Raw genomic sequence first — 26,795 nt, 5'->3', positions numbered from 1 at the left:
GGTTTGGACGGTCGAGGCGGGCGCGTGCGAAAGGCAATCGTCCCTTTCAAACCGCCTTTGCTTTCTCTCGAGTACAAGGTATCCACGGGATTTAGAGGGGCATCCGGATGAGATGTTTGCTGCCTGCGCAAAAAGGGCTCTCTTCAAGGGACGGTTAGTGACGTTGTTCGGGGGATGAATCGAGGGTGGCGGGCGAGCTGCAAGGGAGAAACGATGATCGGCGACCATGCAAAACAGAATCCGCTGTTTCAAAGGTTTTGTATGCACGAGTCACGCAGAATAGTGGTGAGGTGAAAGGAAGAGGCGCGATCGAGATTGGGGTTGGTGCCTCACATACCAAATCACAAGCCACCGGGTAGATCAGTGACACCTCGCAACGGTCAGGTGGGACTAGTGTCGAGTTGATTGAAGACGTCGGAGTATTGAATGGTTGAACGAGTTAAGGAATGACAGGTGTGTACAGCCGGAGAATAAGAATCGAAGGTCGAAGATTGGAAGTTGAAAGGGTCTCAAGCGTCGAAAGGGTAAAAACAGTGGTGGGGGCCTTGGGGCCGGGTCGTTCCTCCGGGGAACGAGAATGCGAAGGAGAGGATGCAGAAACAATGCCCTGGAGAGATGGAAGGTCAAAGAGGGGGGGGGGGGGGGGGTTGAAGAAAAAAAAAAAGGTGCCGGCTATAGGGAGGGGGAAAAGTAGGACCCTTACTGTTTTTATTTAGGTGTACAACACAACTCTGATACATGTTAGAGATCTCTTGCGGGCCCGTAATTTGGGCAGTGGAGGCGGCGGCCTGAAGACGCCAATGAGCGCCCGCAGATCGGGGGCTCGGGGGCTTCACAGCTGCCTGTGCCAATGACCGCTTGCCTCTCTAATTTTAGCCGCCCGGGGGCGTCATCAAGTCCTGCGTCGGCGCCAAACGCACCACCATGAGAGGCCGCATGTGTGTTCTGCGTGTCCATTTTGCGTTTGTACGGTACTCGACTCTTTCTACAGTAGACCTCCTCGGTAGGGACTGTCCAGGCCCGGGATGGCGTGCGAGATGGCTCGGATTTCTCGAACAGTACCGGGCCCACCCCAGTCCCACCAGACGCTGAGCCTTGGGGTTTTCACGTTCGCACATGCTTTGGCCTGTTCTTGACTAGTCCCTAGTGAGACGCGGTCATTGGATGCCCTGGCACATGTAGATCCGTATTTTCTGTACAAGATAGTAATCCGCTAATGGTGGCAAGTCCAAAAAAACTCCAGGGACTGGGAAATCCGCGGACGGCACGGTGTGGAGATATGCACTTCCTATTTCCTACTTCCTCGATACACGAGAAATTCCAAATTCGGGCCTATCCGACCCGTGTCTGTGCACGGTTCTCGAGAGCAGGGGATGCTGATGGCCATGGAGTACTGTGTACTTGCGTACATTGCATACGCTACGAGCAAAGCCCCTAAGAAGCCTAGGAAGCCTAGGAAGCCTAGGAAGCGTAGGCAGCCCCTAGGAATGACAGTACACAGTGTAAACACGGGACGTCGGGTGAACGGTGGGTTGGCTGACCCATGGAAATCCTCGATCTTCCAAGAGGCCGCCATCCATGATTGGCCCCCTTGGTCACCCAAAACCCAACAGTTCCGTGTATTTTCATCGAGTCTCGGGTGGAGCCAAAGAGGGGCATGAATCCTGCCATTCTGAAACCCCGGAGCACGATGGATCTGGCGTATCCATTCTGAAACACGCCAAACTTACGCTAGTGAAGCCCCCAGGGGCCCTTGGCGCACGTCGTGGCCTATTGTACCTCTTCCCGTCGATAGTTGCTTCTTTCAGATTCACCTCGTGTTGGAAACATCTTGGAGTTTGTACGGATCGGCCTCAAGGTGAGGTCATCATATTACTCACTCTTTACTCAGCCCTTCAGCGAGCCTCAATTCGTAGAATGCGGTGAAGGGGATAATCAAGATCATCCCGTCCCGAATTGATCAACCCTTTTCCACGTGGACGCCGTGACCACCCTGAAACATGTACGTTCGAGTGGAGTGACGGGAGAGACGGGGAGAGATGGGGATGGCGAGAGATGGGACGTATGGGGTCGTCGTCGTATGGCCAAGACTCCCAGCCAAGACTACAATTGAAGCTGTGCTGTGGAATGATCTGCATGTGCACCGACCACCAAGCACCTCAGTGCTCTCGTTTCCCCCTCGCTCTACTGACGGGGTACGCACTCTTTGTGCAATACAGGTTCGTCTCAGGCAGCGCGTTGCAGATAGATGAGATCCCCCTTGTACACTCAAGGCGTTCCAAGAAATGAACCGGTTTCTATTTTTGTCCCTGAACGGCCTGTCCGAGCGGGCTTACATTGATCGGTGTTTCGACCATGTTTCGGGCCCGTTTGCCACACCCTCAGGAGCTCGCTTTGAGGCATTCTTGCTTGTGGATTGGTCCATGTCACTGCTCCCGGCCGCGGTAAAAAAAATAGTGTCGTGATTTCGGTTCGCCCGCCAACCATGGCCCTTGCTGTCAATATCAGACGCCAAAGCCAATCTATGCATGTGTATCATATATATTTCTCTCGGCTGTGGCTAATCTGAGGCCATGGTAACATTAAAATGGACCTGATGCAACACTTCATATCGCTTAGTCGGGTCCAATCGATGCTGTAATTGGATATGGCGCTTTTTCATCACGCGCCTCCCTTGCTGCTTCTGTTACAGACGTGAAGAAGGACGATATCGGCTTTCTACTCATGAAGATACTGGACCCTCTCCGATGGCTCATAGAAATGATCCACCAAGCCTTTTACACCGTTAAGTATGCCTGAGACGACAGTGAAAATCTAGGTCGCTTACAAACCTGGTCCCGTCGTTTGAGCCTCTCTCAAGCTATAATTGCAAGATCTTCGCACCCCATGGCACAGAAATCGAGCATGAACCACGTGGAAGATCAATCCACAGTGCAAGATCGAACGAGACGGGGCTCTTCCGGTCTTGATCTTGACTAGAATCCTTGATTAATCCACTCATTGTGAGACTGCCGAGCATCGGCAGACAACAGTGGAATGGCTCGGTTGGAGACCCACGGTTCCTGACATGGCGGTACCAAGGTTCACTGCCTTTGTTTGTTGCTACGAAAAGGAAGGTGTTAGATGTCCGGTGAGAGGGAAAGTGGAAACTAACGAAGACCTGGATTCCTCCTAGAAGATCCGCAAATCCCGAAAAAGGTTGAGCCTGACATCGATATAGATGGAACACTATAGAGACCCGGGCCGGTCCCTGTATATGCCCCTGGGTGCAAGTCCCTGTTGGAATATGCATAATCCAAATATTGGAAGACCAGTCTGGTTCGACAATATTCAGAATATACTAGATGTGAATACCTCTCTGTGCCTACCCAGTTATGTAAAGCGAACACTGGGACGGGACGGAGGCCCTCGTCCACTTCTAAATTTTCCCAGCCACACGCCCAGCCCACAATTGGCACCGGATTTTCTTTTTCTCTTTGTCATGTCTGCTCGATAGGTCAGAAGTGTCGGAAGTGTCAGAAATACCACAGTGATCACACTCGTGTGGTTGGGTTTTGTTTTGCATTGAGGGATGCAAGATGCAAGATGCATATCCTCACAGTACTGTAGCTTCCCCAGAAACTTTGAATCGGCGGTGACCGATCACATCCCATCAATTCAGGTTCACACGGGGAGACAAACGCAGATCTTAGGCCCAAGCAATTCTTCCAGCCCAAGGCAAAGGGTAAACCAGTTTCGCCAGTCCAAACCCGTCTCTTCACGTCAAGAGCTGTAGCCCCACCCCATCCAGTGGTGAAACGCCTGCTGTGACCCAGAACCAGGCGCTCCCTATTGCGACCCCGTCGATCCGTTCCAAGCTTCCTACCCCCAGCCTCAGCTCTTTTAATTCTGCGATACTTCGCTCAATGCCGTACCACCCTCGCCGCGCCCTGATGTGAGAAGCATGTCATCGAGCGTGGCATATTCCGAAACGCGAGCCTTGCCCGATCATGGTCGCTCTCTGAACGGATCTTATCGACTCGGTGCCGACAGAGTCAACATGGACGACGGGCGCCCGAAGAATGACGATATATTCCTGAATATCGCAAGGTCGGACTCTGGTCGACGCGACTCTCTGGGTCGCTCAGACTTTAGACGGGTGAGTTCCGAGTTCCTCCTGCGTCATGGTCGCTGGCCGTTTTGACCGTGGTACCCACCAAAACCCTGGGTGTTGCTGGCTGACGAGATGAAATCAGTCGCGACTAGGATACTCCGGCCAGGGTTTACGGTCGCCGATATCCCATGTCGATAAAGAAGAAACCCCTTCCCCCGATCAGCGCTTCAGCAATGTCGACAACCCCTTGCTGTCCCAGAATGGCTCTCCTACCCTCCCGTACAGCTCTAACACACATACCTCATCTGCCTCTGCCCACCCCCTCGACGACCCGAACCGTTTTCGCTACTCCAGTCTGACTACCGGTGCGCGATCAACAATCGGCGCCCCTCGAAGCCGGCTCAGTCGCACAAGTCCCGAGACCTCTCCGCGATCACCTCAAATCAACAGAGAGAGACGCGCTTCTGTTCAGGAACCCCAGCCCCAAGCTCGTCTTCATCGTCGGTCCACCCTATCCACTGTTCGAAGCAGTCGCGAGCCCTCTGCCTCTGAGACGACAGAAAGAGTCCTGGCCGACGCCGAAAGAGCTCGAGTCGACGGGACCGAATCAACACTGTCGACTACTGCACCTTCGACCGTATGGGACGAGCTGGACGACTTAAAGTCCCGAATTCGCAAGCTGGAGCTTACCGGGAAATTACCGCCATCATCCCAAGCCGCCATCTCGGGCGCAAACCAGGAAAGACCGCGGACGGCCGCCACTACGGCTAGTGCCATATCTACCTCGCCTAGACACTACCGCAAAGCGAGCACTCCGTCCGCGGACGCCGACAATGCGGTTCAAAATCCGGTTCATCCTCTTCTACAATCGGCATTGGCCAAGGCCAAGTCTGTCTTGACCAGTGAAGTGTACATGGCACTGGAAGCGACGATCACCGATGCTCTGAATCTGTCGACCATGTTGGGCGTCAGTACCGCACCGTCAGGCTCAGTGTCTGTTCTGAACGGGGGATATAGCTCCTCTGAAAGGCATGCCCGACGCAAAGCGGATAGTGTGTGCCGCGGCCTGACCGAACTCTGTCTGGCCTTGACGGATGAGCAACTTAAGAGAAATCGACCACAATCTAGCCATGCTGGAGGCGTCCAGCCTCCGCGGTCAAATGGCGAGAACGGTTCTATAACGCCCACACATTCCTACCAGCGAGCTTCCAGTTACGAGCCCGAAGCAGTCGAGCGACCTGAGCGGCGCCAGAGTATAAGCAGCCGTCTACCCAGTCGCCTCGATGCGCGAAGGGCCTCCCTCGTCAGCCATAGCCCAGGCACTCCAGCGACGGACACTAAGCCGACCCCGTCATCACCTGGAGGCCCTCCATCGAGCCGACTTCACCGTATTTCGGCCTCTCTTCGCAGTCGTAGGCCACCGACTGATGAGGAAAATGGAGAGCCAGCGGTCCCGCTTAACCGTTCATTTTCAAGAACCATGACCGACATTGGCACGCCGAGCCCTGGGCAGACCGTATCTCCACAACAACGGTTCTCTCGAGCTCACTCGGTTTCTCGATCAATCTCTATCGCAGGGTCTCCGAATCAAGAGCAGGGACTGGGCATCTCCCCGCGCTCAGCACATTTCCAACAACCGTCGACTCCATCTCAGGCACCTTCATCACTGCCTCGAACACCTTCCACTTTGTCCCAAACTGGGATTCCACTCCGCCGCAGCTATGCGACCCCCCTCTGTATATTCCCCTGCCACATCTCGCTCCAACATCCAGGCCGGATCCCGCCGATATGGTCTCTCGCCTGCCACCCCGGCCTCGGGAGCCGAAGACAGCCCTCGACCTCCTCAGCTTGAACCATCACAAACCCGCATCAGCGTACCATCTAGCAAGACAGTAACAAGCTATACCCCCATCCAACAACCACGCCTCCGTACCAACAGCCTGGGTGCTCGGAAATTCGGCCTGAGACGCCGTTCCGCAGTCATGACAGATGACAACACCAATATGGACGATAGCATTGATTAGCCTATCATGATATTCTGCACCCGCTGAGCCACCATCATGCATGCCTACCGACCAAAACCCCCGGTTACGCCTTTTTGAATTTTACGCAGCGACCTCGCATCTGATTATGACCCCGATGATTTCAACCTCAGCTCGGCGTTTTTTCCCCTACCTCTTAGACGCTTTCTGCTTGTGTATGCATACCTGTCGATCTGGAGTCCTTTATCGCATTGTCCAATCCACACATGGCACCTTCGACGGTGATGCATCGTGACGAATTTCCTCTGTTGAAAGAATTCACATACTGTCAATGAGACATGGCCACCAAGGCCCATTTTCTTATCTCATTTTTCACGCCACCTCTTGACAAGTTCATTTCCTTGAGATAATTCAGGACATGAATGTCCAGAGTCCATCGAGTCCTGTACAAAATCAACCATCACCGGCGCCCTTTCTTCTTTTCGCTTGTACATTTCCATCTGGTCCATCCCTTGTTGACCAACATCTGTCCTATGCTTTTCTTGATCTTGATCTTGACCCGGAGCGTGTATTCACGTTTATGCAAAACGAACTTCTCTTATGAATGAATGAGGCTTTCATACTCCAGTTTCTATTAAATAAGGTTTCTAGTCCTTGACTTACCTACTCTGTTCCATCCTCATAGCTTGCTTAAACTTCTACCTCTGTATCTCCAATCAATCCCGTAACCGTCCGACGAGCAGATGGTCATACTTCCTCGCGGAAGAAAAGCCCTATCCAGTCGCCGAACGGCCCGCCTTATCTTCGAGGGTGAGTTCTCCCACTGAAACGTTAATGGATTGTATCATGCGCGGAAATGAGTTAAGCTTACCCTCTAGGACAGCCCCAATTCATCGTTTTCATACATCGACGGAGTCGATTCGGGCCCCCCCTCGAGATGGAACCATCCGCCTGTTATTGGGTTCGAGATTGATTCGTTGCCTGTTCCTAGGTAAACCGCCACGAGGGGATTAATTGAAGGAGATGTGCTGCGAAGACGTATCTGACTACCAAACCTAAATATTGGAAATGCCGCTGAATTTAGGAATTATGACGATGTTTGTCTTGTTTCTGATATGAAATACCATTTGAGTGTAGAACGATGTCCAGGTGGAGTTTCAGCACACATATATGCACCTATATAGACAGGATAATATCTGCCAGGTGGGGCCTTTCCTATCTGGGCTGCCGCCGCTTTATGAGGGAACTCAGGCTCAGGATCAGTAAGTAGATGCCAGCACGGGCTCGACTCAGTGACACGCCTCAAGTATTTTTGTCGAAGCCATTAATATCATCGTTGTAAGACTGTTAGCAGCGGCAATGGTGGAACGGCTTTCACCGTCGCCGACTGCGGGGGTAGCGCAGGACCCGTTACTATTAGGTTTGGGACGGAAGTCGGGCATATCACCAGACAAAAGCAGACATGTTGGCCGGGCTTCATCTTGCAGTGGAATTCGTACCATCGTCGAAATCAAGACATTCGGCATTGCTCCAGGGTTGCAAGGCGGATTGAATTGCCTCGAAAGTTCTGTGATTGGTGGCCATGCATTGGACCCCTCGGTTATCGGCGTATTCGCAACCAGGGTCCGCAAAATCGGCGAGACATTGTGTAATCGGTAAGATCCTAATGTACTTTCCAGTGAATAACGCCTCCATAAAATCGGGCAAAATGAACGGCCTTCTCGTTACATGCAGGTTAAGATCATAGTGACAAGCCAAAGTAATATACATTGATTCGTATTATGATATTGTGACCTAGTTCCTCATACTGTCGCCTGAGAACAAGGCCTAGCTAGAGAGAATATTGTAAATGAGCTAAGCTAAGCCGACTAACAACACCCCTGGAATGCCGGGGTTGAGGAGGGCAGCCGCGTCTTTCTTAGGCAGGCAGCTAACGGCAGGAGTCACTGCGTAGCACTCGGCTTGCGTCAATCTTGCCGAGATACTCGAAGCAGCTGACAGTACCACACTGGCCCGGCAAGGGCTGGGAGTGGGCGCTGGGCTAGCAAGTAGGGCGCACATCGCGAGTCCATCGCCGGTCAGTGCGCTGGGGACATTCAAGTACTGCTTAACGTCGAAAGCAACGCCCTGAGTATTGCCACAATTATTGTCGGTTGTGATAGTGGTGAGGTTAGGCTGACGACCCCCCTTCTTGGTGGTAAACTGAAAGGATTGGAAGTCCAATTGTGCTCGCCTATGAAACCCATCGTAGTCTTCGACCGTGTGCTCGTCGTCATATGCAGTACCGTTGTCGGACGTAGAGCAGTTGACTGTTCTCAGCCTCCAAGAGAAACCCCACTTCCCTTCTACGTTAAGTATATTGGGAATGGCTTTGTAGAGGAATTGCGTCGTTTCGTTGGCGGTCAGCCTGTTGATGTCGAGAGTCGAGAAGCTACCGTTATAAGGCCCTTCTGAGGGATACACTAAGTACTCTGGTCTCAGGTAAGCTGCTGGATAGCGGCGGGATTCTGGGCAGCGATTACGACGGGCATGAGTGGCATCAGCCCATAGGTGCCGTTGCGCGGGAAGACGATGTTGACCTCTGCAACGCCCGTCGAGTCCGCATCGGCTAGTGCCAGCAGGCTGAGTGCGAGAAGGCGCGCCTGAACACCGAACATTCTGCGGAAGCGGAGCAAGAAAATGCGTAGGAAGGAACAGAGGTTGGAGAGCAGAGGTTATTGCAGAAGAAAACTAAGAGACCAGAACCACGCTAAACAAAAACTGTGGCAAAGCCGCCAAGCCATCACTAGGGCTTGGCGGCTTGCATATAAAACAGCAGCCCAAGGGTCTGTGGGTATGGAGTATAAGGCGTTCGACTCGGTCGATCCACCTCAGGGTCCGGTGGCTCAATTCGCACAGCGAAGCGACCAAATCCACTCTCCACTAACGCAGTGTGCTTACTGTAAGTGGACTAGGCGACCACTGTGCAGTATGTAGATACCTAGCCTTCCGAATTTGTAGGTGACTTTAACCTGTCTATATAATTCTGCGGCTATTACTTTGTTTTATACCAGTACCAAAGCCAAACATGGGGTGATTATTTACTCGCTGACCCATGCTACAATCCAAAACCACCAGTGGCCAACCAAAGCCAAATAATGTTGGTGCACCTTTGCATAAAACCGCCACTTAAAAAATGTCTCCATCCTTACACAGTTGAATGTTCGTCACACCTAGCGTTTTCTCGATCTGTACAAGGCAGGGTTCTCCTGCTTCATACTGATACTAACCATCTTATACGAAAGACATGATATCCGTAGATGATTAAATGTAGTCAGTCAATATTCTGTTTGTCATCTCGCTGGTTAGTAAAGCTTTTGACTTGTAAAATAAAGAAATGCTTGTCACCAATGCTCAACACTCTAACTATATGTTAGTCTTGCCGGATCGGAGCCCTGCTTAGTCAGCAAAACTAACACTTTTCAGGTGTCGACGCTAACATTGTTGATTGTTTGCGGAACATTGAGCCGCATTCCAGTTATGAGCCCGGCCAGGAACGCAAAAAGAAATACCTGTGTTGTTATTCTACTAAGAAGCCGAAAACGTAACCTGGAACTTGAATCAAATTAAAAAGAGCAGCGCGAGAAAAAAAAAAAAAAAAAAAGGTTCATGTCGCTCAAGCTTCATGAACCCTGCATCCACACCTAGGGTTGGATCTACTTTTGAAGCCTTCAATCACCATGCTTCAAGGCTATAGAATCCTGCAGATTGCTGCCGCCGCCGCTTGCACATATCTAATCCTCACCTTTCTTTCTTTTGAGTCCAGAGCCACAGAATGGCGCCAGAATATATCCCACTTGTCTCACAGTGGAGTTAGCGACAGGGATCTTGCTCACATACAGAATGAAACTCTCGGGGTAAGTCTCAAAATACCTTTTCCAGGCGCCATAGATTCTGAACCTTTTGAATCCTTAGTTTGAACACATCTATGCGATCGGTATGAAAGAGCGACCCGATAAACGTGATTTCCTTGATGTTGCAGCGTCGGTCACGGGCTTCAAAGTGGATTGGCTCGAGGGAGTAAGACCAGATGAGTTGAAGCAGAAGGCAATGCCAAATGTAGGTATTCTACCCATGAGAGGTATTCGGTAGCTCACACACAACACAGGGGTTGACTCTCTCAGACACCAAACCCGCTATTGTTGCGTGTTGGCGCGCGCACATGAATGCATTGGTCAAGTTAGAGCTACTCTCCCCAGGTTCATGCCTATTTTACAGAATACAAACTAAATCTCCACCTATTTAGGATCATCGAGAACTCCTACTCGAGTGCCTTGATTTTTGAAGACGATGCCGATTGGGATGTGAACATCAAGTCGCAGCTACACGAATTCGCACGTGGATTGCACTCATTACAAGGGAACGAGAAGGTGTCTCAAGAACACCCCTATGGTACTGACTGGGATGTCCTTTGGATTGGAGGATGTGGTTCCGAGCCGAACAAGAACGAGACTCAGTTTTATGCCATTCCCAACGACCCTACACTCCCAAGTCACCAATACCGACGTTGGGATCTAGGCGGGACTCCTGATAGCTGGAAAGAACAGTTTCCCGAAGATTCCACACGCTTTGCTTTCCGGGCAGAAGCAGCTTGCTGCTTATTTGGCTATGCCGTTTCTAATAGAGGAGCGAGAAAGATTCTTGCCGCTCTTTCCATCGATCACCTTGAACAACCGGTCGACAATGCTATGAGTGGGCTGTGTGGAGGCAATTCAGGACGTCGACAGATTGACTGCTTTGCCACCTTCCCACAACTCATTGGAACATACCGGAAAGCGGGCCCCGCATCCAGCGACTCGGAGATTGAGAACTATAGTGAGAACCAGTACCACGAAGAGGTATCCAACTATGTGATGTATAGTACCCGGCGCAACATTCATCGTTTGGTTGCAGGCGAGGAGACTGTTTATGCCCAATGGGACGATGTTCCATGGGCCGAAGGGCAAATTAATCCTAAGGAGTTGATCTACCCTCACGGAATTCTGGTCAACTGAGCCCAAAGCTCATCTATAACTACGAAATTGACTGTTTAAACGGCTATCTCGATGCATTCCACTCAATAGTATCCCTTATTTTCACGAATCGAAAAAAGGTTATTCATCAACTCCCAAATCACTTGTGATATGAGTTAAGGTCTATATATGCACATGGGTTCAGTAGAGCGGCTTCTTACAGCGTCAGTTTCATCGAGGATTGGACCCCACATTCCCAGTGTGTACCAACGCTCGATAGATATTAGCGGCGAATTTTAATAAGCCTTGGTAGGTAGATTTGAAGAATAAAGTGTGATTCACTAGTGCTTACGCGCAGTGGGAGTGTAACAGCGCACGGAGTAAGCCAAACTAATGGAGTGCTGAGACGTAATTCGGATTTTTGCTTCTATGAAGTAGCTCAGAGGGTAGGTAGACTACGAGAAGCATAGTTTATTACCTGCAGGAGCTCCTTATCAACTACAATTTCTATTGGTCCCTGGTCTCATGGCGTATTTGATCGGCGGGTGTTTGATAATAAAAATGTGAAGGGCGATATGTCCCTGCCAGGTGTCTCACCGAGAGCCACACTAAACATACATAGCCAGTTATTGCTTTTTTAGGTGATGGTAAGAGCTAGTGAAGGAATCGTCATTTTGGGATGACTCGAGAAAGCCTTGCTGGTTTGTAGCTAACGTATTGCCGTTTGTGGTAAGATCAGGGGCTGTAACCCGTTTCAAACGGAGTATTCCGCCCCCAGATTTAATTTAGATCAGCAAGAGGCTGTATTTCTCACTTCAATCTATGAAACAACAAGCAAAAGTACAAGGTGAAAGTTCATGTTGTGTTCGAGCCATTGATTGAATACCTATATAGCTTGTGGATTATCCTCATTCCTCCATCATTAGTGTATGTGTAAACATCGCGGGTTTTCTCTACTTCCTACTCTCAATCGTCTCACTCCATCATGAAGTGGAGTACTGTAAAGTATGCCTATGCGGTGGCTATTTTGAACGGGTGGGCCACTTCAGCGTCCCCATTGATGAGCAGAGGTCGCTTCTCGTTGGCGACTTTCAAGGGCCCTAAGAATGATCTTGCTGCCCGTTCTATAGGCTCAACCCCGTCTAGCGCTACAACCAACTTCTTGAACATTACCCTCGGAGACCACCAGACATTCCTTATGGAGATTGATACCGGATCATCCGCCCTATGGCTCTTTACCACGACAAATACTCCAGCCAACGAGACGAACGGCCACCCGCTGTACAATCCTGATGACTCGTCCACTTATGCCAACGCGGATGGTTATCACTTTGATATTGAATATGCGGACGGCACCGGATTGTCGGGCCCCGTTGGCACGGAGGATGTCACCATTGGTGGCATCACTGTCCAGAGCCAGTACATCGGTGTGCCTGATGACGTTCGAACCGACCCCAACGTTCTTCAGGCCGGATGTTTGGGCATGGCCCCCAATCCTTTCACTATGACCCCCGGCGACCAGAAGACATGGCATCAAAATGCCGAGCCCATGCTGGATGAGCCCCTCTGGACGGTCGATTTCCGCAGTGATCGGCCGGGATCTATGGACTTTGGCTACATTGATTCTTCCAAGTACACCGGGGAAATCTCTTATGTCCCCTGCGACTTCTCGAGTGGAGCATGGTCATTCAACATTACCCAGTGGAACGTCCCAGGTGACTCACTCATTGGTGGTCTTTTGAACATGATCGCCGACACTGGCACTCCTGCTACGACCTTGCCTGTGGGTGTGACTGATTACTACTATTCGAACATCGATGGTTCGTCGAGGTAAGCTTAGCATTCGGGATATACAATCGGAATATAGAAGATCTGCTGATAAGTGTTTGAAACTACCAGGGACCCCTCTGATGACACCGCATATATCATTCCATGCGACTCGAGTCCGCCGGATTTGACTCTCGGCTTTGATGGAGGATCCGTGACTATTCCTGGATCCCAGATAAATCAAGGCACCGTTGACGGTGGTTGCCGAGGCGCTCTCTACATCACTACCTCTGGAGGAAATCTTGGATCGGCTATGTTCGACTCGAACTTTGTTGTTTACAGTCAGACGAATGCGCGTATTGGATTTGCTCCAAAGTCGAACTGACCAAGAGGACCTTGGAATGTCATAATATCAAGACATGCTCATTTACAGCCAAATGAGAGAATTAACAGGGGTTCTCCCTGTCTATAATGTATAAGATCAAGAGCAATCTCGGAAAACATCATCTAATAAAGCTGATTCTGAAGCGCAATGTTCATGAGCAAAACCAGCCGCCACATTCGGGGTAGCCTCTCGCCCCGCAAATCTTAAACGACGACCTTAGGTTGGTCTGTTGTGTCAAAGATAGATTCTAGACCGGTTTTCGCAAAGGGCCACGCCCTATCAGTCAGTGATATCTCCTGGCACCAGACAATATCGGGTCACTCGGATAGCGGTTGAGATAATCCCTCACCTACTCCCAGGGAACAGGATGCAACTGCTCAATGCGAGTGATTGCAGTGTCTGTGATATTTTGTGTTTCCTGATACCTTTGTCGGTGCCATATACACCTGACCAGTGCAGTAGATGACTCTCCCAGTTCCAGATGGGCCAGCGATTGAACTTCTGTGTGTTGGACCCGTAATAAGAGGTTGGAATCGAGAGCCGCCGAGAAAGTCCTCGGCGTTAGATCAAATGGCGGGATGACGCAAAAGTGACTTTGGAGAAGAAAATAATGAAAGCTATAGAAGTCAGTACAATCTCGTGGACCAGAGTTCAAAAGAACACACGCTTCCGGAAGTCTCGATGTAGCTGCCTTCTTAACACATGAAATATATTCGTCGGAGTAGTCATGTAGACCACCTGCACGTTGGCGTCCTGGTGCTATCTTGCAAGCTTCTACGTTGATGGCTGGATATCCAGCTGGGCCGAGTACAATCTGAAGACTGTTTGAAAATCAGTAGCATACAATGTGTAGTGTGGCAGTTGGGGTCCTGACATGACGCTGGGGACCGGCAGGGCGCCCCGAACAGCTATTAGAACTCCGACAGGTCTCGAGAGGGTTGACAATTTGGATCCCGCTACTGTTGGCCGGCGTGCGCCTTCCATTTTACTACTACAGACAAAGTAGGGTAGGTACATAAGAAACAAGATAATATCAAATCGTAGCCTATCCGCGGCAGATAGGAATCTCTTTTGATATTTGGAGTAAACTCGAGATATGTAGTCACATGACTGAGCGACTTTGGGAGCAGTAAGATAGTGAAGGGAGAAGAGGAAACAAGAGTAGCGCGCGAGAATAAGGGGCGGATAGAAGGCGACGATTAGGAGAACAGTGAAGAAAACGGTTGTTTTTTCGGTTTCGGAAGTTTTGTGTTGGAGGGAGGGAGACGCGGTCAAAGGGAACTTCTCGGAGGTAAGGTGAAGGTGAAGGCATCGCGCGATTAAGTCAGGAGGAAAGAGAAGCTGCGTGGTGTCAAGCGAGGACGAAGCGCAGCAAGCCGAGCGCAACCTCCAGGCCGATGTTGCAGTAGAGTGAGCGGAAGTAGGAGACTTTCGCGGGGACGAGATGAGCAAGAGGTAGAGACAGAAGGAGATGATATGGTGCGCGAGAGTTGCGGTAGCGGCCGAAGAAGTGGTGGGTGATAGCGAGGTAATGTTTGGTTGAAAAGCAAGCTGGACTTCCGAAGCGCAAGGACGAGAAAGCAGGGCCGCAATGATATTCAGGAAGCAGAGGGTCCGAAGGATATGCAAGAATCAGGAGCTTCGTGCAAAACGTGCGATTCAACTCAACGCCGTGATCCACTATGGCACACAAGACTTGGTATCTAACACGCATGGGCCCGTCCATCGCAGCAAAACTTTTGCCTCTTGATCATAGAAGCGACGCATAAGATGAGGGAATACATCGGGGAGATTGAAAGGAGGAAAATAAAAGCAAAATAACGCGCTTGCACATGACCGCCGCTGATCATGACCGACAGTCTTTAGGGTCGTTAAATTGGAAAAGAAACGCAAAAAAGCCATGTCGGGCTCCCCATAAGCCTCCCGAGGCTTTTACTCCTGAGGAAGCTGGCTGCGGCGAGTCTTCTCGGCTTCGAGGTTCTCATAAAGGAGGTAAAGAGCCTTCTCGTTGGCCTGAGCGGATCCCATGATGGTGAACATGCGCTCGCCGGTCTCATCGTGGGGAGCCTTGGCGATCGAGATGCGGGCTCCGGAGCTTCGACGGATCTCGGTGATCTTGCTACCAGCGCGACCGATGATGCATCCGACCATGTCAGCGGGGATGCTGATGTTTTGGGTCTGAATTTCCTCGCCATCTTCGGTGACCATGGGGTATCCACGAGCACCAGCGTCCGAGGATCGTCGGTTGTAGCCACCGTTGTCACTGAAATCAGCACCATTGCCGGTACGATTGTACTGACGGCTGGTGTAACCATTGCCGCTGGCTGGGCTGCTCTGGATGGGCTGCGAGCCACCGAGAGACGCACGAACAGCAGGGTTGTAGAGGACAGTCCCGGTACCGCGCTGCCAGTCATCAATGAGGCACTTGCCGATCTCCCAAACAGCCTTCTCGATGCCTTCGGGGGTGCCCTGCACCTCCACAATACGCTCTGTAGACTGAGGGAGCATTTCCTTCTGGGCGACCATTCGCACACCAGACGCATCCTGGATATGCTTGATCTTCAGACCCTGGCGACCGATGATAGTGCCCATCTGGTTGTGAGAGATCAAAAGGCGAACGGCTGATAATAGGTTAGCACATAATTTGGTCCAATTCAGTAGATTTCAACGGCAATTCATAGTTCAGGCAAAGCCGTGGAATGCGGAATGCCTCAGTTCATTTTTGCGAGGGGAAAAAGGAATGAGTAACTTACGGTGGGTTCCATTGTTCGAAACGACACCGCCCATGCCCATCTGCGGGGCACCTTCCAGCAGACCCTTAGCAACGATCGCATAGGCCGAAGCGGTGCCTGACAGAGGACCGGTGACGGTCAAGACTCGGTCATGGACACCAGGAACGACCTTGCTCACACCGGCCTTGACGCCGGTCTCGTCGCGGAGGTCAGCGACGTTCTTACCGGCCTTGCCGATGATGACACCGGCCTCCTTGGATGAGACGATGGCACGCAGAGTGAGCATCGACTGAGAGTACTCTTCTTCAGTCTTGGGAACGATATCCATGGCGTCTTGGTCGATAGCATCGTTGAAGGCAGCATCGTTCATGGGCTCGTCAGCCACAGCCATAGTAGTTTGGTGAACCTCAGTAGACTCCATTGTTGTCGGCGATTCGATTGAAGTAGGGGATGTTTGGAGAGAGAACTGGCGATTAGGATTGAGGTGGTGGTTGGCGGAGATCACACGGTCGCAGCGGCGTAAATGGAGGGGAAATCACTGCGCGGGCAAAGTCAGTTTCGGCGACGACGAGAAGGCAGCGCACATCAACGGAAGTCTTGCGCGACAGGGGAATCCGTTCAAACGTCAAGAGCGACGTAATCGACAGTGCATGAGGTGGGCGACGTACCGATGAGGGACCGAGATGAAGTGGAGAAAGGTGGGAGGGGGAAAGGAGGGGGGAGGGTGCAGGAGTTCGGAAGAGTGAACGGGTGATCGGAGAGGAGAAGAGAGGAGGGAGGAAAGAGAAAAGGTGAGGAAGAGGGAAACGAGGAGGGTTGTGATGGGAAGTGAAAGGTGAAGAGTTGGCGGAGGGAATGTTGTGAGTTAAGCGGAGAACCCAGTTGATTTCTATCTACACGCCACATTTTACTTTAAAACTATCGGTCTTTTACTCATCCGCCACAAACACTACCTTTTGCACCTTCATCGCATTGAATAGTTCGTACGCTTCCACTGCTTGCGACAGAGGCATAATTTTCTCGGTCATGAACCTGTCTGGGTGTTAGCGCTTCCTGAAAAGGTCCGCTTCGTGGTCTTCAGTCTACTTCGAGACGCCTGGAGCCACTCTATTGGCGGTCTTATTGACCAGCTGCGACGTCCATTTGACGGCCATTCAAGAATAAACTCACCCAAGCTTATGTTGGTTCTTCTTCAGAACTGCCAGTGCCTTGTCAGAGACCGAACGCACCGGGCATCGACCCATGTGGACGGTCAGGTTCTTGTTATAGGCATCGTTTCCATCCCAAGGAATCTAAAGAGAACCCAGTCAGCACACTGACTACCAGCTGCGGGGAAATAAAAAACACTCACCTCAGCGTTGTGGACTCCAACACTGCTAATAGTTCCGAAAGGTCGCAGCAAGTCATACGCAGTGCGCAGAGCAGGGCTCAGACCAACGACCTCAATGACGGCATCAGCACCCCGGCCCTCAGTCAACTCCAGCACGCGTTTATCCAGACCCTCGCGATCAGTCATGAAGTTCCAAGGCTCGGCACCAAGTGACTTGGCAAGCTCGAGTCTGGACGGGACGGAGTCGACAGCCAACACACGCTTAGGCTTGTACTCGAGAGCGTTGATGAGCGCGCAAAGGCCGACAGGACCACAGCCAATCACGACCACAGTTTGTTCGGCGATTTGCTCAGGAGTGGAGTTCTTGAAGGCATTGCTGGCGGCGAAGTAGCCCGTGGGGAAGATATCACCCATCAGGACGAGATACTTTTCATCGACACCCTCTGGGGCCTTCATGACAGTGCCCTCGGCATTCGGGATACGGACCTATCAATAGCGTTAGTATTTTGAATATCTTAGAATGGATTGAATTGAAGTTCGCGCACATATTGGGCTTGGGCACCGTCCAGGCGCTCACATCCGAAGAGAGTGTTCTTCTCACAACGGGAAGAGAATCCCTGCTTGCAGTAGAAGCACTTGCCGCTACCACAATGTGAGACATTATAGATATAAAATCGAATAACCTTGAATAGAGGACATACCAAGAAGTAGTAAAGGCACTGACCACGCGATCACCTTTCTGCAGCGCCTTCACATCACTGCCCACCTCGACAATCTCACCCATGAACTCATGACCCATGATAGGTCCCGGGGCACTAGGCTCAATGCCACGGTACATATGAAGATCACTTAATCAACCCATCAGTCTCAATTCCGAGGAAAATAAATGATTATGACAACTCACCTCCCACAGAGCGCCGTATATGCGACCTTAACAACAACATCCTCTGGCTCCTGCACCGTGGGAATAGGTCTCTGCTCAACGGCAACCTTAAAAGGTTCCTTGAAAACAACAGCCTGCATCATACCGGAGGCCGACATCTTTGTTGCACGTTTTGATGGTGGCTTAAAAGGAAAAGGTGGGGCTTAGAGAGGAAGTCAAATGCCGGTGACTTCGGGAGAACTGGGAACTGAGAACAGCCGGCCCGGTCGGCTGCGAGTGGCTTTTGAAGGGGGAAGCAATCTAGCAATTTGCGGGTCCCCTTTGCCTCCAGGCTTTTCTGTGCGGGTGGGTCTGATGGTAATCTATCGTTCAATGCATTGGTTCCGCAGGAGAGCCGGAGGGGTTGACTAGTCGGGTTAAAAAGACGGTATAGACATCCAAGTCAAAGAGGTGGAAAGATTTCTTCAGTACCTAGGAATTTGTCTGTCGGTCCGGTCATAGTTAGAGTTGATATCAATGCCCTATATGTGGACCCCTCACCTTGCGTGATTCCCGCAAGGTTCTCCAAGTAGACTCTTGTCTCTCTGCAGTGCATAAAGGTGACTTTACAATAACGATACCCACATCTACTTCAGCCTACATTGGTCCCCGGTGGATGAATGATCAAAATTGGTTAAGCACGATGCATAAAATAGCTTCAGAAATCAAGGTAATGGCCATACTGTGATGCCGAAGATGCATTGCCCAGAACCTGCCATTGTGCCCATAGTCCCTGCCTGTCCTGCAAATGACCTGGTCTGTCGGCTTCAGTGAAGAAGGTCCATCGCAAAAAAGAAAAAAAGAATAAAGACCCATGCGCACCGCGCAACGCCTATCAAAAACACCGAGACTGAGAGAGATGAAGGGGAAAGACGGATATGGTATCGAGATATCAAGGCTTAATCGATCAAGACTATACCCTTAACACACGACACACAGCAGCTCCTCTTCCAGAATGAACTTGCCCTCCTTGTATTTCTCGCTACTCTCGTATGCCTTGTCGTACTTCCATCCTACTGTTTCCTTGCACTGTCGGCAGTTGATATCGCGCACAATGTGTCTTCCCGTTGTCATGTTACGTTCGACCGGATCAGATTGGGTGATGTTCACAACGTTGTTGAAGAGGTAGGCTTTGCCATGCTGGCCGCGGAAATTCTAGAGGGACGTGTCGGGTCAGCCGGGTGTCAAGCCGACAGGCAAAGGACCTTTGAAAGGGAAGAGAGGGAGACTCACCCGACTTATAATGTCATTGTAATCTGCAAGATGGGTTTTGCATGTTTTGCATCCGAAGATCTTGTTGGAGGTCAGGTAGACGTTGTACGAGAGACCCATGGTGGCTGGTTGGTAGTGCTGTCCGGGCCGGACGGGCAAGCTATGGTTTAGCGGGGTATGATAGGAAAAGAGAGATCTGATGTATGTAGCAGAAACAGCAGATTTAGCTCCTGAAGAAGACTGGAAGGAGAAGTTCGAGCGTGCTTCAGAGAAGTGTCCGGCCTGCGGTCCTCAATAAGGAGTGCCCCGCCCTGGACGGCTCAAGAAAAGGCCCGGCCTTTCTCTTTGTGTCGAGTCGATTTATTTGTGGCAGTGGCCTTTGTCGAGCCAGCTCCGACAACAACACTCGAGGTAGCAAGGAAGCCTGAAAGGAGCAGGGACGTTGTCAAGTACGTGGAGTTGACGGGTCGCTGACGATAAGGTCTCCGCACGATAAGGTGGTGTCGGGATTCGCGGAAAGAGCACACCGAACCTCTTGGGAGATTCAAAAGGTGGGCCTGGGTCTAGGGGGAAGCTTGGTCAAATAGATCAAGTTGAAGTAATCGAAGAGGTTTAAATCAAGAAAGTCAGAATAGTGCATGGGAGCCTCAGGCGTAGCCCCGCGCCGGATCGGGCGTGATCAGGTGTTTACCGTAGTTAAACAGTTGACACGATTGACACGAGGCTCCACTAACGATATGGTAAGACTAGTAGAGCACGGAATATACGAGGGCGTTGCATGCGATATCTCTATTTTGGGTAAATTCACAAAAGATCCCTGTACAATGCGCCAGTAAAATGCCCTCCTGCATGATGACCATATTACACGATCTAGACGTGGCACTGCCTCGATTTCCTTACAGACAGACCAGACCACCTAAACCAGTCACTCACTCATAATCCCGCACATAACGGCCGGGGAGTTCAACATCCCACATCGGCCGTTCCACCACCGCCACCTCCAGGTTGCCGCTCGAGCTATCTTCGGAATCCTCACTCGGGGCAAGAGGGACGATGCCGAGAATATCACGGTACTTGTATGTGTGCCACCAGCGACGTGCAGGCTGAGCTGAAGTGCCGTTGGTGAGCTGCTTCTTAGAGGTATCTCCATTGACGGCCTTGCTCTTGGAGCTCTTTTGCGGTGTTCCGTTCTCGATCGCGGCTCCATCTTCACGTCGGAGACGGGCCAGGTTGGTCTCGTTAGTGGCTGCAAAGGCCTCGTCGTATTCGTAAGCCTCGTCGTCTTCGCCAGGCACACGGGGGCGTTCCTGGTCGAGGGAGATCCACTCGCCCTTAGACTCGTCGCTTCCGACAATCTTGCGGACCTTTGTACCAAGGTGAATGTCCATCTGAGAGCGAGGGATCCGGTCACCGGCACCGGTGTTGGCCTTCTTGCGGTCGTTCTCGATGTCCTCGGATGGGTCGCGCTTACGCTTCGATGCCTTCACAAGCTGAGCGGACTTGCTCTCCCCGGCTTCCACTTCCTCGGGGGACGGGAAGTCTTGCTGGAGATCAAACATCCACAACCAAGAAGCTCCGTACAGCCAGAGACGCTCACGGTTATCGACAAGATCCCACATGCAGCCCATAGCACGGTCCTTCACGCCGCGGAACTCCGCAGGGAGGTATGCCTTAGGATTGCGCCTTGACCAGTCGGAGAGCTTGCCGCTCCGGGCCTCGAACTCGATGAGCTGGTGCTCACTGGTGAGGACCATCAACCGGTCCTCGGTAGACTCTGTGCGGTTCTTGCCATTAGGCAGTGCCTTTGAAGAGGACTTATACGGGCGGAAGGACAACAGAGTAATTGCAGACTTCATTCGCGGAATGGGAGACTCATTGGCTCCGAGAGTCCAGCGTTCACCCTCGATAGCAACATCCTCTTCCTCGTCATCAGAAGATTCAGCATCAGAATCGGCGGCGCCGTTCGTCTTGGAATGGCCATTTGTGGCAGGGGTAGCAGCACCCAACACCCAGGTATCCACACAACCAGACAGGTCACCAGCAGCCAAAATCTTGCTGTCGTCGGAGAAAACAACGGAGCGCACTGTCCTCTCGTAGTCACCCAGGGTTCCATGCGAGGCCTTTTCGTGTCGTACATGCCGAGAGGCACGCCTAATGTTGGCGAGCTGTGGCAAAATTTGAGGCTTGTCAGTGGCTGAGGAAGCCGGCTGGATTCTAGCCACATAGAGGTCGCTGTTGGGTCGTGCGACACAAAGCCAGCGACTGTCGGGAGAAATAGTCACAAGACGTGCACCTTCATCGGAGAGAGCCTTGGGGACATCGATTTTTTGGATGCGCAGAGCGCCCTTTTCGTCACCCTTGCGGCGACGTACGGTAAACATCTTAACGTCGGAAACTGTTGCAACCGCCAGGATCTTTCCATCCGAGGATAGCATGGCTGATGTGATATTTTCTTCACCCTGAGTAGGACATGAAATGTTAGTGAAGGGTTCCCAAACTGGTGGATCTGGTGCTTTGTTCTTACCTGAATCATAACCTTTGCAACGAGTCGGTGTCGCGGACCGTCCATGTTCTCATGTAGAGAAACCGGGCCTCGAGATACACGCCACAAGCTGACTTCTCTATCCCAGAAGCTCATGACGAGTCGGGAAGAGGGTGCGGAAGTCAATTGAGGGATCTGAGGCAGGCTGGACAATTTGCGGTGGTGCTCTTTTCCAAATTCGCGCAGAGGCAAGACGACGGGGGTGGCATCGGGACCTGGAAGTAATTAATTAGCAACCATGGACTGGGCTCGGACGAGAACAGAGACATACCTCCAGAAACAGCAATGCTAATATCCTTTGTCTCGTAGACAGCAAAGGTCTTAACATCGTGAGAGTGGTATCTACGATGCATAACCTCTGCCCATCGAGACTTCTTATCTCCCTTCTCACCCTCCTTCTTGCGGTAGACGACAGTTCTCTGGTCTGCACCTCCACTGATGACAGTATCTCCGTTCGCGCTCACGGCAACATCAAGACAGTCTGCCAGATGACTTTGAATCCGCTGAGTGAGGGAGTAGTTCTTAGCATCCCAGAAGCGAATTTCACCGGCAGAGTCTCCAGAAACAATTGTGCCATCTGGCAGACACTTGACTGACCAGACCAACATCTCCTTCGGGCCACCGGACGGACCCTTTCCAAGTGATATTGTGCGCAGTTGTTGACCGTTGCGAATATCAAACAGACGAATGGAGCTATCAGCATAGCCCGCGACGATGGTGTGGCGGTTCTGGAAGGTAACGCTGAGCACGCGAGCTTTCTTGGTGGAAGGGCGCATCAAACGAAGAAACTTGACATCGTCATCTGCGGTAGACAAGACCACGATAGATCCATCGGCGCATCCAGCGACGAGGTGCTGGCCGGTGTACTCGCCCTCAGCAGGAGGAAGGAATTTTCCATCCTTGCCCCTCTTCGTTGGCTGCCAGCGCGGCTGGGCCGCGAGACACCAGATCTCTCCGTAGTTTCCGCTGGAGTGACGCAGAGGACGTCCCTGCTCAATGTCCCACTCAGTGACAGCCGTTGAGTAACCAATGCTGAACAGGCGCAGCTTGCCCGGCAGCTTGGAACCATCAGGTCCCTCCTCGGAGGGATCAAGGGTCCAGGTAAGACCCTCAATACTGCGATCCTTTCCTCCGCGCAAGACCGTCTCCTGGAACCAGGCGCCACGCAAAGGGTTCCATATTTCGATATCGCCGTTCGCACGACCGATCGCAAGTCGGAGGGTAGGCACACCACGTCCAGCAAGATCAGCTGACGGCGGGTGGGAAAATGCGAGCGAGTTGATCGCTTGGGGGTTGTAGGACACGAATCGACAGCGGTGGATATCCATGGCTAATGTGAAGGGCTTCTGTTGAAGCCGAAGCGCTCTTGCAGATCGAATATAATGTTTGGGTGCGAAAGAACGAAAATCGTGGCTTTTTATTATCAATTCAGATCAGTTCCAACTCGGGCTGTGACGCCAGCCCTTAGATGCTCATATCGTAGATTCGAAGTGGTATTGTCGTGCGGTGTCGAAGCTGTCCGTCTGCTGCGCGTTCACTTTTTTTTCTTTAGATAAATTTTAGCGGGCCGGAATATCTTGGCGGAAGGCGTATGGTCACGTGATGTGGTGCCCTGTATCTCAGGCATCAACGTTGAAGCTATCACTGGCAATGTCATTGTCAGTGCGGAAATTGAATCCCATGGGATTAGGTGAGTTTGCTATTAATTCGATGCTTAGAAGGACATTATGATGACGTTGAAAAATAAAAATAAAAAATGATATTGCGGATTATCTTCTCACAAAGTGCTACCCGCGTATGAATCGGCAGTGGAAAAAATAGTTCAAAGTATAACCAAGCAAGTAAGTTACCACCGCATTTAAGAACAGGTCAAAGGGGTTGTCATGAACGTTCGAGCCTGGTTTTTAATTTACGTCTTTAAAACACACAGCGTACGCCATAACAGAGCGGCATATCTTGAGTCCCCAGCCGCCCAGAGTCGCCAGTGCAGAATTTCAAATCGATCAATTGGTAAGGAGCGGTCAGATTTCTTATCAAGCATTCCACATATAGACCAGTCGGCGGTTGCTGATCAGAAGTGCTAGACCAGCCGTGCTTGTATGGCGATTAGGGGATGCGGCAGCACTATTGGGTACATGGGTGTGCGTCCAGGCGTCTCGACCCCAGACGATTGGGCAACCATCCCCAATTCGGGTATCGGTAGCGGCTCCTATGTACGCTAAGGGCTAGTGTGGATAGACCGGATATGCCAGAAGCAAGGAATCTGTTAGCGACAGTAAGCAATGCAGTGACATTCTGGGACAGGCCGCAGCTGAAAGAGTCGCTGATTGCCCCCGGGGACGTGACACTCGGCCAATCCCCGATGCGAGGAAGACCGGCTTGAAGCTGCCATATTAGTGCTTTGCACTGCATGTAATTCTGCGTTCACTAGGCGTGCCACGTCAGAAGCAGCCCCATTCGACTTTGACATGGTGTGGCTGATCCTGATTCATGCATATTGTATGTATCAGATTCCAGAGAAATGTCGCACAGAGGCACTCTGATAGGGTAGATCAAGCTTGGTAGTGCAGCACGCATGCGATCGTCACTGTCAGGGAACAGGATGAGAGTGCGCAGTGGCTGACGGGGGGGGGTTCTGTCCCGGTTTCATTGGATGGTGTCACGGCAGAGTTGCGCGAGGGGAAAGACGAACTCGGACATTCTTGTCCACCCAAATGAATATTGCTGCCCTCATCCATAGAAGCTATCATGGTACAAGGGCATCTTGATGCGATTGTCCGGAAAACAGGATCGCTAGGATGTGATTTGGTGGCTGGCGAGTTCGTGCTGACAGGGAGGGCTCGGGCGCACTTACAGTCGAACGAGATAAGCACTAAGATCCTAGTACCTTAAGATCCCGTCAGTTTGAGATCACAGAGTTCCCCAGGTCTATCTTTTCCCCGAGAGAGAGGGAGAGAGAGAGAGCCTGAGTCGGAGTCAAATCCATGTTCTCCTCGTATACTGCCTTGGTCCGGGTTAAAGAGTTAAATTGCAAGATCCACTGGGGGCTGTGTGAATGGCACGATCTCACGAGATCTGGCCCCCGATACCCCGCTTCTCTAGCATCCGGATTTCGCAATGAAACCGATCAAGTCCTGAGCCAGTCAAAGCCACGTTCGGGCTCCATCCACGGTCTATCAATTGCACTATCAAACCGTGTTAGATTGATATATGTCCATTCGTAGGATCGTGTGCTTTTCGGCTCAGGAACTGGGAATTGGCGGGAGCTCGGACGCAGGTTAGTGAGCTTAGACCCCGACTATCAGTCCCAATTAAGGCCATCCGACCCCGTTACGATATTTCTCTAGCCCTAAATAGAGACCGGGAGATGAGAGACTAAGACATCACCGTCCAGATCCACGGCTTAGGTCCATTTCGTCAGTGTCGGAGAAGGGAACGATATTTCGGATCAGCAATATAACTGCATTGTCAATCTCAGGCAATGGCCGAATCAGCACACATGCAAGCGTCGATTGGGCTTTGCGCCAAGCTTGAAAATAAATTCTTGTTCCGGGCTCCCGTATACGGAGACTGACCGAGCCGCTGATCTGGTTGTCGTACAAGCATGTAGATATCATGCTACTCAAATCGAATCTTTAGCCATGGCTTAAAGTCCGTTGCAAGGTTATATGCATTAAGTGTTTATTTCGTTGAGACTTTCTCAGGTCAGCCACGGTCTAACAAGCGAACGCGCAAGACTAACACGAAGTGTGGGACGCGAGGCCGGCGATGACGGCATAGCTCGATTTATGCCGAGGCCGCCTAAACAGTACGCAGAAATAGTGAGTGTAGGGCGCCCCGAAGACAGGTTGTAGCCTTGCACTGCAGGGAAAGTTTTCCAAATCTCGTTATTGGGTCTCTCATTTCCTATTTATCCCCTTTCAGCCGAGCACCGTAGAGTTAGGTAATCCGTAACTATACAGAGAGCTCCGAAGTGGAGACTCTGTTCTTTACGCGACGGGTATACCCCACCTTGTTTTGGACTCTAAACTGCATTTAGTCTAGTGTCGTATGGAACAGCCTTACTGCTCCGACTACCTTTCTCTCTCAATCGAACAGGTCTTGCCTAGAAGCAGGGAGAACCTAAGATGATCCCAGTAAGACTCGGCTACTACCTCTATCCCTGAAAAGTAAATGCAAACACGATCAAGAAACATGGCCGGAATTACTTTTTAGCAAGCAAAACGCAAAGAAAAGGGGCGGGGAAAAGGGGACGAATTACACCCCAAAACCATGGTTGAGCCTCCACAGGCCTCGCCCGAGAAGCATCGCTATTCCTAAAAGGGTCATATTGTCTTGGCCATTGGATTCGCGTTGCTAATTAGCACCACTCTTATTCGTGGTGGGGTCACATGCGAGAATTTTTGCCAGCTCCATGCTTGACATTGAATTGCTCTTCAAGTCGAGTAGTTTTCCATTTTTGGATTTAAGCGACGATCGGGAATTAAGATAATGTAGTGGCTGGGTTGGAGGCGAACTTGCGATCTACAGTGTTTCGGAGGCAAATTGGCAGATGGGCCGCGCTGAGACGTGATGCAAGCTTGACGCAGCTTGTCCACGACCCAGGACCCTCCGCGAACTTAAGGACCACCAGAAAGGAAACGTCTGACATTGTGGAGCTGTTTCCACTACTGCAGAGAAAAACCTTCACGGCAATCTACACCTCTCCGCAGAGGGGCTCGATACAGAAAATTTTTCACCGGTCAAGAACATTTGTTCTTCTCCGATACTTACAACTCGAGAAGACGGTGAGCCTCGCAGCTCAGACAAGAAATACATGGCGATGGTAAAAGTAAAAAT

The 26,795-nt window shown here is 51.2% G+C and overlaps 10 protein-coding genes across 10 annotated transcripts; 3 read left to right on the top strand and 7 right to left on the bottom strand.

Annotated features, from left to right (window-relative positions):
- Positions 1-3,943: 3,943 nt before the first annotated feature.
- On the top strand, positions 3,944-6,117 carry N7443_010209 (putative LPXTG-motif cell wall anchor domain protein; the record flags this gene model as incomplete). Its single annotated transcript, XM_056890265.1, has 3 exons — positions 3,944-4,138; positions 4,236-5,645; positions 5,671-6,117. The coding sequence occupies 3 exons, from the start codon at positions 3,944-3,946 to the stop codon at positions 6,115-6,117; spliced, it is 2,052 nt and encodes a 683-aa protein (XP_056736756.1).
- Positions 6,118-7,929: 1,812 nt separating this feature from the next.
- On the bottom strand, positions 7,930-8,732 carry N7443_010208 (uncharacterized protein; the record flags this gene model as incomplete). The annotated part of the gene is made up of 2 exons (XM_056890264.1): positions 7,930-8,544; positions 8,598-8,732. The coding sequence occupies 2 exons, from the start codon at positions 8,730-8,732 to the stop codon at positions 7,930-7,932; spliced, it is 750 nt and encodes a 249-aa protein (XP_056736755.1).
- A 1,062-nt stretch (positions 8,733-9,794) lies between these two features.
- N7443_010207 (putative LPS glycosyltransferase) lies at positions 9,795-11,108 on the top strand (the record flags this gene model as incomplete). The annotated part of the gene is made up of 4 exons (XM_056890263.1): positions 9,795-9,971; positions 10,030-10,173; positions 10,223-10,293; positions 10,361-11,108. 4 exons carry the CDS (start codon positions 9,795-9,797, stop codon positions 11,106-11,108), a joined length of 1,140 nt encoding a protein of 379 aa, XP_056736754.1.
- A 943-nt stretch (positions 11,109-12,051) lies between these two features.
- N7443_010206 (uncharacterized protein) lies at positions 12,052-13,218 on the top strand (the record flags this gene model as incomplete). The annotated part of the gene is made up of 2 exons (XM_056890262.1): positions 12,052-12,896; positions 12,966-13,218. The coding sequence occupies 2 exons, from the start codon at positions 12,052-12,054 to the stop codon at positions 13,216-13,218; spliced, it is 1,098 nt and encodes a 365-aa protein (XP_056736753.1).
- A 203-nt stretch (positions 13,219-13,421) lies between these two features.
- Positions 13,422-13,810, bottom strand: N7443_010205 (uncharacterized protein; the record flags this gene model as incomplete). The annotated part of the gene is made up of 2 exons (XM_056890261.1): positions 13,422-13,494; positions 13,572-13,810. Coding segments are annotated over 2 exons (312 nt in total), but the record flags the coding sequence as incomplete, so codon positions are not given.
- Positions 13,811-14,569: 759 nt separating this feature from the next.
- Positions 14,570-14,944, bottom strand: N7443_010204 (uncharacterized protein; the record flags this gene model as incomplete). Its single annotated transcript, XM_056890260.1, has 1 exon — positions 14,570-14,944. One exon carries the CDS (start codon positions 14,942-14,944, stop codon positions 14,570-14,572), a length of 375 nt encoding a protein of 124 aa, XP_056736751.1.
- A 206-nt stretch (positions 14,945-15,150) lies between these two features.
- Positions 15,151-16,371, bottom strand: N7443_010203 (KH domain-containing protein; the record flags this gene model as incomplete). The annotated part of the gene is made up of 2 exons (XM_056890259.1): positions 15,151-15,839; positions 15,972-16,371. 2 exons carry the CDS (start codon positions 16,369-16,371, stop codon positions 15,151-15,153), a joined length of 1,089 nt encoding a protein of 362 aa, XP_056736750.1.
- Positions 16,372-16,879: 508 nt separating this feature from the next.
- Positions 16,880-18,321, bottom strand: N7443_010202 (alcohol dehydrogenase family protein; the record flags this gene model as incomplete). Its single annotated transcript, XM_056890258.1, has 6 exons — positions 16,880-16,982; positions 17,121-17,242; positions 17,302-17,766; positions 17,826-17,922; positions 17,982-18,128; positions 18,185-18,321. The coding sequence occupies 6 exons, from the start codon at positions 18,319-18,321 to the stop codon at positions 16,880-16,882; spliced, it is 1,071 nt and encodes a 356-aa protein (XP_056736749.1).
- An 802-nt stretch (positions 18,322-19,123) lies between these two features.
- N7443_010201 (putative Yippee zinc-binding protein Moh1) lies at positions 19,124-19,534 on the bottom strand (the record flags this gene model as incomplete). The annotated part of the gene is made up of 2 exons (XM_056890257.1): positions 19,124-19,357; positions 19,436-19,534. 2 exons carry the CDS (start codon positions 19,532-19,534, stop codon positions 19,124-19,126), a joined length of 333 nt encoding a protein of 110 aa, XP_056736748.1.
- An 809-nt stretch (positions 19,535-20,343) lies between these two features.
- Positions 20,344-23,284, bottom strand: ura7 (small subunit rRNA maturation protein UTP4; the record flags this gene model as incomplete). The annotated part of the gene is made up of 3 exons (XM_056890256.1): positions 20,344-21,873; positions 21,939-22,171; positions 22,228-23,284. 3 exons carry the CDS (start codon positions 23,282-23,284, stop codon positions 20,344-20,346), a joined length of 2,820 nt encoding a protein of 939 aa, XP_056736747.1.
- Between the last annotated feature and the right edge of the window lie 3,511 nt (positions 23,285-26,795).

This window comes from Penicillium atrosanguineum (genome assembly GCF_028827265.1).
Source record: "Penicillium atrosanguineum strain IBT 20685 chromosome Unknown utg000008l_segment0_segment0, whole genome shotgun sequence".
In the NCBI taxonomy this organism is placed as follows: Eukaryota; Fungi; Ascomycota; class Eurotiomycetes; order Eurotiales; family Aspergillaceae; genus Penicillium; species Penicillium atrosanguineum.
Note: the sequence above shows the minus strand (reverse complement) of the source record. Positions and strands in the feature narration are given on the sequence as shown.